We start from the raw sequence: 8,441 nt of genomic DNA, 5'->3' as shown, positions 1-8,441 counted from the left end.
GCTCACAAAGGGACCCTGAACTGAGTGGAGCTTTCGTCTTAGTGAGAGGAGGTTCATAGACATATGCTGTTTTTAAGGAGAATTCTACAGTGCAAATGCATGATCTTATTATTACATATCACTGGAATACAGGAATCCCTGAATTTTTAAAATTTAAATTTACTATAACATTTTTAAGGACAGTGACTGTGTCTTATTCACCGTTATACTTTCTGAAGTCCAGTATTGGCCCTTCCATATTGTAGATGATAATTATTTGCTAAACAAATGAGGTACGTAGAGGACAAACATCATAAATCAAATTTTGTACATTATGCACTTACAGCCCCAAATGGCTTTTTGCGCTTCCATCTGATAAATATCCTGGGCGGCTTGTGCTAGGGCTGACTTGTAGCTATTGATTCAATTTTAGAAGAAACACTGTTTGTGTCTACACACCAGTTAGTGTTCATGTAATCATTTGGACACTTTATTGTATTTACCTTTACAAAAAATAAGAGGAAATTGAGACAATTATGAGAATGATTGGGTGCGCTAACAGTGATAAACTTTTATTGTATGTTTTGGCTCCTTGGATTTGAGCCAGTCAACTCTGTGGTCACTTGTGAAGAACAGGACACTGTCAAAGATTTGTGCCTAAAAAGTGAGGTCTAATTAAGGGTGCTATAATATGGGAACATTTAAAAAACTCCCCCCACGCCCTTTTACAACATGTAAATGTGGTTGTTTTTGTTCTTTTCAGTTCATAAACATTTCAGAAGAAATGTTTAAGAAAGTAAATTAATCAGCATCGTTTTGGAAGATAATATTTATTATAAAGATCTTTAAATGTTTATTAAAGAGTAACTTTGAACAATTTCCCAAATTATAAAAACGGCTTTTTTATGGATGGTGTCACTGGGTCTCTATCTAAACAGAGGTCATTGAGACTATGGTGTATTTCACCCTCAGCCACTAACTGGGAGGGGTCCTGAAGCAAGTCGCTGGAATGTTCTGGCTCACAGTTACTCATATGTACCAAGTAGATGATCTCTATCCAGGTTTTTTTGCTGCTCTCAGGGACTGAAGTCCTTGGAGGGCTTAGTTGGGAAAGGACTGGGTTTAGGGAGAAGGTGCTGAAGGGTGTGAGAGACAATCTTTCCCAAGGCTCTTTTAGAAAATTTGGCAACTGGATCTGGGGGTGGGGGTGGGGGAGTAGGGGTGGAAGTATTTGCATTTTCTAATTTAAAATGATTATGAACAGGCAAAATACAAAGAACCGCAATTTACATTTTCATGTTACCCCATGGAAAACGGGGTGTAGTGTTATTATCTTCATGCCAAATAAATTATTTACCATAAAGACTTCTCCAGAAAGGAGTAGTTGATTATGTGTAAAAAATCATTTTACATGTCGGAAATCAGACTTCTGAGGCAATATTCTGGATTACTGGAATAAGAGAAAATTAAAAAAAGCCCCCAAACAAAACCACATCATCTAAGCATTCTCTCTTCGATTATGCTTCTAGTCAAAGCTTGATTGGCACGTTTCTAGGAATGAGCAAAATGCAATGTTTAATAAGTAATTGTCCAATTGAATGGTCCTTTCTTTTCAGCTCATTTCCGCCCTGGAGACCGTAGAATAGTCCAAAGTAGGGGCCACTGACCCGCCACTGCAGCCAGAGCGTTGAGCGCAGCGGCCCATGCAATTGCACGTCCTTTCTTCAGTCGCCGCGCCGGAGGCGTTCGGGTCTCCGGCGACCCCGCCCCTCCTTGTTACTCAGGCCTTGGTGGCGCAGGGCGGAGCCGCAGGCTGGAGGGCGCAGGTGGGGAGGGGCGGCCGGACCGCGTCGGTGACACCCGCAGGGGACGGCGGAGGCGCAGCAGCCGCACCCCGCCCTGGGAAGAAACGGGCCAGGTGTGGCTCGGCGCCGGGTGCCAGCGGGGAGGAGACTTGCGCCCCACCAACCAACACCAACACCCAGCCGCGACCCAGCTCCTCTGCGCCCTCGCTGCCCTCCGAGCCACAGCTCTTCCTCCCGCTCCGCTCCCCGCCCGTCGCCGTCGTCGGCGCCCGACCTCCGCCCCTTGCGGCCGTGACGGCCCCGGTGGACAGGAGAGTCCCCGAGACACTTCTGCATTCCCTACCGCAGTTCCCGGTTTTGGCCTTTCCTTTAAAGCCCTCCGCCTTCTCCCAGCCGGCTGTCCTCGCTTATGTCTCGGCGCTGAGCGGCTCTTTGAGTGCCTGTCGAAATGAGTTGCAACGGAGGATCCCACCCGCGGATCAACACTCTGGGTCGCATGACCCGCGCCGAGTCTGGCCCCGACCTGCGCTACGAGGTGACCTGCGGCGGCGGCGGCGGCGGCGGTGGCGGCGGCGGGGGCACCAGCAGGATGTACTACTCCCGGCGCTACACGGTCACCGACCAGAACTCGGACGGCTACGGGTGGGTACCAAGGCGGTGCTGGAGCGCGCGGTGTGCGCGGGGCTTCGGGGCCGAAGCTGCGGGGTCTCCTCACTCCTAGCAGAACCAGTCTCAGCCCTTTGGGAAGGAGAGGGACAGTCCTCCCCTGACGCACGGGGACACCAAGTCCAGAGAGAGGAAAAGTCTTTTTGCCCGAGGTCATGAAAGCATTTCCTGGTCCCGTTGGGGCAGGATCCAGGTACCTGACGCCCATTGCGCTGCGCAGACCTGTGTGGGTGTGTGTGCAAGCCGGGATTCAGTCCCGCCGTTGTCCCTTCCCCCGAGCCCGGCCGCTGGAGTTTCGGCTGCTTCCAGGACTGTCCCTCGCACGGCAGGCCTGGGCTGGCATCCCCTTTGTCCCGACCGGCGGGTGGAGAGGCCAGACAGGCGGGGCTACGACAGCAAAACCCAAATTCTCTAACTAACCAAAAGTAAAATGGCAAAGGAGAGGGGCTTCGGCCTGTTGAGCGGCCAGGGTCGGAGTCGGCGTTCCGCTGTGTCTCTTGGCTCATTCCAAAGTCCTAGTCACCCCGAGACCATGTCGGCAGCGGCGCCTGGGCTGCTTGGCCACCCAAAAGCTTTTGTAAAGAGGTTGTGTTCCAGCTGCGCGGGGTCCCGTCCCTAGAAGGCCCACCTTCGGCCTTCCCTGCTACCCAAATGAAGCTTTCCAGCAGGGGCAGCCACCTGGCCCCGGGTCGGAGCTCCGCGGGGCGATGTCTGTCCCCGTCGGCCCGCCGCACCGTAGCCCCCGCTGGCAAGAGCACCTGTGGCTCCACGCCTGCGCTCTTTGTTTTCCTCTTTTTATAAAGCACGGGAGGAACGACCTCATTGTCTTGGTCGTGGAGCATGGCACAGAGTCTTGCTACCTAAGCAGCTGGAGGGCGGCAGGAAGGCGCCGGGTCCCACCTGTGCAGTTGGGGACAGGCCCTGGCCAAGGTGCCCCAGAGAGGCCCACTGAAATGACAGGTTCTACTTCTCGGGATCATCGAGGAAACCGATCGAGGGGGTCATTTGGGTGGCTGAGCAAGATAATGAACCTGCGTTTACCCGGTTCCCGGTGTTGGGCTCGGGATGCCCACGTGAGTCGTGAGAATTTTGCAGCTCGCACCCTCCCCGCCCCCGCTGCAAACCCTTGCACCCACATGCCATTCCAGTATAGGGCTTTTGGGAAAGCCGCTTGAGTTGCGGAACAAAATTTAACCAGCCCTGTGGCCTCAAGCTGGGAGGAGCAACTTGAATACACTCCAGGGGGTTTTAGTTGGGCCATTGGTTTTGAAGGCAGAGAGTACTCAAGTTGCAACGTGTGTTTTGTTTTTTTTTTTTTTTCCCTCTTTCCGCCTCCCTCTATATTTTCCTGGAGCATCTTGATTTATTTTGCTAATTATGAGTTAGCAAAGAATTTTCTTAATCTTGGTGCTCTTTGTTTTCTGAACAAAATGCACCTGGGGATTTCCAGGAAAAATGTGCCAAGCAATAGGGAGAATGGAGAGAAACATTTTCCGGTTTTTACTTTGGTTGTTAAGTTTGTTTTTAAACTTGGCCAGTATTTGGAAATCATCTTTAAAAAAAAAATCCGCACATTTAAATCCAAGCCAGAATTTACGAGGATTCTTGAGCAGCTCTTTTATTCCGGCATTTTATGAAACAAGGGTTTTTTGTTGTTGTTGTTGTTGTTTTGTTTTTTAATATGCTTCCGTCATCCTAAGGTCTCTCTGTTTTTTAATTGACAATATTACTGTAAAATGAATATTTTACTCCCTTGGCTTCTTGTAGAAGAAATTTGTAATTAATATATTTGTTAATGAACTGCGTAAAGATACGTGGTTTATAAGGATTCATCACTGAAACAAAATTTTGGAGAGGCTCATTGTTTTCTCAAAGTATAGTATCATTTCTTGTGTTTGTTTTTTTCCAATCTAAAAGCTGTTTATAAACCTGTCAAATTTTATATCTCTCTGAGAAAGGCAAACGGACTCCAGAAAAAAAATTACCTAAATTTGAGAAGAGTGTTTTTGTGCTCATTGATGTTAATCTGCTGGGTCAACGGGGCGTCAGGCTGTAGGGGCTCGAGTCAGCATGGGATCATTCATCGAGTAATGGAGTGACTCCATCCTGTCCCAGCCTGGCCTGAAGAGCTGCTGCCGACCTTTCTTTAACTGAATAATTAGCACAATACGAAGTCGCCCGCAAATGCTGACTTTTGCATTCATTTTAAAATAACGGCGACTGACAGACGAGAGACAGAGCATGCATCCACACCCGTTTCCTGGTGCGGAGGGATTTGTTTGTTCGTGGCACGCACTTCGTAGAAGTAGGATGCCACCTTTGAACTGACTGCCCTGAGCTAAATGGATGATGACTATAAATTTAATAACTGCGTTCCTGACCAAACGTTTTTCTAAATAAAAGTGTTTTGTTTTTAAAGCACAATACTAGCATGAAAACAACTGGTTGAATTTAAACTAATTTATTTCAAAAACTACTACTTTATTGGCTGAATTAGATTGACGATTTTTGAAATAATCAGTGTTTCTATTTAGCCTTTCTCTAATAAACTAATTTGAGTGTGTAGAGAGCTAGATCTCATTTTAACTTTTAAAGTGACTTTAAAACATCTTCTCTTCGTCCTTAACATTAATAACCTTGTCATTTTTTAAAAACGGTATTATATCTACTTCTAATACTCCCTTATTCTTTGACCTGTCTTGTGTCTTCTTTATTTTAGGCTGGATGGAATTTGTATCTACTTTATTTAATTTCTTCTCGAGCTCTATTTAATGTTTTAAAGTTTAGTAAATGTTACATGCTTGATAACATAATAGACATATTTTCGAAACTATAAACTGGATTTTTCTTGTATAGAGCGCTATATTGTTTTCAATTAAGGCAGAATTACTCTTGTTTTATTCCTATAGTTCAAAGAAATTACAAGTCTGTAATGAAATTTGGTAGCCAAGTGACAAAGTCCCACAGTTAAATCTTTCACTGATCAAAGTGTAGATTGTGTAAAAGGATTAAAAGCCTGATATCGTCATTAAGCTTCAGAAATATGTGGTTATAATGCTATTACTTTTCTCCAGAACTCATGATTTCAAAACCAAAACACATGTGATTGCTATTTGATATATATTTTAAGTTGTTTTAAGCTACCTTTTAAAAGAAGCCTATATATTAGCATAAAATAAACAGGTCCATTTATATTGAATTTTAGAGTGGGAGGGAATGCTAAGGAGTACAAAAACCTTGCTTTTCCACTTTAGAGACAAGATTAAGACTTGCTGCAAATCCTTGAGTCTACTCATGGCTGAGTTGGCACTAGAATCCAAGGTCCCTCCCCTCTGCACTGCTGTCATCCTGTGCTTTTAGACTGTTTCTTGTGTGTTAGACTAGACAGTCCTGTACTTATATGATGAAAGTATCGCAATTCTATTTCTTCATTCATTCAGTAAATACTTACTTAGCATCGGCTCTGTTAGGTGTCCCGAGTTTCAAAGCTGAAAATACAAAGGCTTCTTGAAAAGAGCGGATGCTCTTTAAAGGAAAGTAAGTACACAAGTACTATAAAATACAAAAGGATAATGGACAGGAGAGGTTATACATGATTCAAAGGCTTCGTAAGGAGACAAGATCTGTCTCTTTATGAAGATTACATCTGATGTAAGACTTTAACTAGTAAGACTTTATAAAGGAATTTGGTGTTGAATTAGACTTTGGAGTATTTATTTCAGCTAGTCAAGATGGGTGGGTAGAAAGCATTCCAGGGAGAGAGAAGAGCATGGGAAAAGTCTGAGAGGTGGGAAACCAGGAGCTAATTCAAGGCCTGTAGAGTGATGTCCTTTCTCAGCATTTGTTCTATGTGGGAAGCGGTTAAGACCTAAGGAGAAAAGATAGGTTGGGGCCAGAGCCTGGGGGATCTTGACTGCAAGGCGAGGAATTTGGATAGGCAGAGGGGAGCCATTGCAGATTTTCATCAAAGCCAGTGAAGGCCTCCTGCATTTGAAGAGCAGGAAAATAGTAATGTTATAAGTGAGCTTTTAGACTGTTTCTGTGGTCACAATGTGCAGCATGGCATGAAAGGGGGAGCCTAGCTACAGGATGGAGTTGCTTAAGGAAGCAATTACACCAGTGAAGGAGAGAGCTGATAAAAGTCTAGTCCAGTTTGGTGGCAGTGGCTCAGGAAAGTAGATACTACTAGGTGAATAGGCAGCTTCAGCTAAGAATTGGATGTAAGAGGCAAGGGAGAGTCTGAGAAAACAGAGGGTTGGGTGAGTAATAGAATAGATTTTCTAAATGTTTTTCTAGGAAATGATTGCAAAGTAAGATTCAGCTTAGTTTAATATATGGCAGATAACATTTGCATGGTTAGTAAGTTTAAGTAGGTTACATATTTTATAAAAATGTCAGATCAGTGGTTAATAATGGCAAACACCTGGCAAAAACCTATAATGTGCTAGGTATATTATGTATTTATCACAAGTCTCACGATAAAGTACCCATTTTACAGACGGAGAACTGAGGTTAAAGTAGTTAAATAACTTGGCCTTGATCACACAGCTAGTTGGGGGTTGAGTTACATTTGAATACAGTATACCACAGTGACTCAAGACAAGATCAAACTATCAAACTGTAGTTATTAGAATTCATCTTTTCTATTTGTAAACTCTTCTATCGAACATGAGTTTTTACTTTTTAATTTTTTGCATTCCTGTGAAATATTTATTTCATAACCATTGTGTTCTTTTCATTAATACTCTTATAGTTTCCGTCTACTTAGGAAAAAAACCACATTATGATGCTGCACTAAGCCAACTAATTGTTGGCCACATCTACAAAACGGCTTTCAATGGTACTTAATTTTTTCTCTAAATATGGGTATAATTTTATTGTTCAGGTGATTGTAATGTCTTGAGAAAGAAGAAAAACTGCTGATGCCCCTGATGCCTCAATGCTGACTTCTTAGGGTGGAGTAAAGGAAGGCCTGGGTGTGACTTGGAGAGTCTAACGCAATTCTCTGCTAACCAGTCTTTCCAGAAGAAGTGGTTCTAGGATTGCTTCTTTAGTTTGGTGGTATTGGTGCTTGGAGCCCTGCTCCACCCTTTGTCTTTCTCTTTCTCTCTCTTACACTTATGGGAAAATGGTCAGGCGTGGTTTTAATGTTGAAGCCATCACTCACAGCCTCCAAGACTCAGTGAGCCACTTATTTTAGGCAAGGTCCTGTAAAATGCTAGTGCAGCCCAATAATTTACACCTTACCACCTTTGGTGTTGGAAGGGTCCAAGACCTTCAAAGTCGACATGGATGTGAAATCTACATTTCATGAAAATGATGACATGTTAGTAAGAGGCTACAGTAAATAGGTCTAAGTTTTTGTTTGGATTTAAAAATTCTGACACATAAACATAACATTCCTTGCTTCATCTGGCACCTAAAAAAAAGAGAAGTTGGCTTGTTGATGGATAATCAGAAGATTGTAAATGATTTGTTTAGGATTCAGAATGAATGTAAGTTTTCACACAGAGAAATAATTCAGAATAGAAATCCCTATTTTGACACTGAATTTGTAAGGACCAAATATTCACATGTCATCCCAACTTAATAAAAGAAAGATACGGATCTTTTCCTGAATTTTCTTAGCCCTTCGATAAGTTTCTTTCATGCTGTTAAACTATATCACCCTCTTTGAACTATCTCAAACTATTATTTTCAGGTCTTTGTAGGTAATTTTAGGAACCTCTGCAATGCCTCATGCTTAGTACCTAATCCATTTCTTCTTTTCTCTCTCTCTCTCTTTTTTTTTTGCTTTTCATCTCACCCTCAATTTGCTGTAGGATATCCTTAAAATTATGAACTGTGGCAAAAATCACAAAGTAAAAAATCAAAATGAAATATGAGAACCGTGCCATAACAGCAGCAGCAGCCAACAGCCTAAGAGCTATCTTACAGTGAGGATTTAGTTTCTGCTAGGCTTGCAGACTTTAGTAGCTCCACTAAGCATCA

General features: G+C 43.5%; 1 protein-coding gene across 3 annotated transcripts in view; it reads left to right on the top strand.

Moving 5' to 3' along the window:
* The first annotated feature begins 1,668 nt into the window (after nt 1-1,668).
* The window catches only part of DSP (desmoplakin), a 42,490-nt gene continuing 35,717 nt past the window's right edge, over nt 1,669-8,441 (top strand). For 2 of the 3 annotated variants that reach the window (XM_023534646.1, XM_011367032.2), the window contains exon 1: nt 1,884-2,426. In XM_023534646.1, coding sequence (XP_023390414.1) covers nt 2,233-2,426 — 194 coding nt within the window. In that variant the 5' untranslated portion in view covers nt 1,884-2,232. Of the gene's footprint in view, nt 2,427-8,441 lie in introns of all 3 variants that reach the window. The other variant, XM_011367034.2, reaches the window with a different exon arrangement.

Source organism: Pteropus vampyrus, unplaced genomic scaffold (assembly GCF_000151845.1).
Source record: "Pteropus vampyrus isolate Shadow unplaced genomic scaffold, Pvam_2.0 Scaffold129, whole genome shotgun sequence".
NCBI classification, from domain to species: Eukaryota; Metazoa; Chordata; class Mammalia; order Chiroptera; family Pteropodidae; genus Pteropus; species Pteropus vampyrus.
Note: the sequence above shows the minus strand (reverse complement) of the source record. Positions and strands in the feature narration are given on the sequence as shown.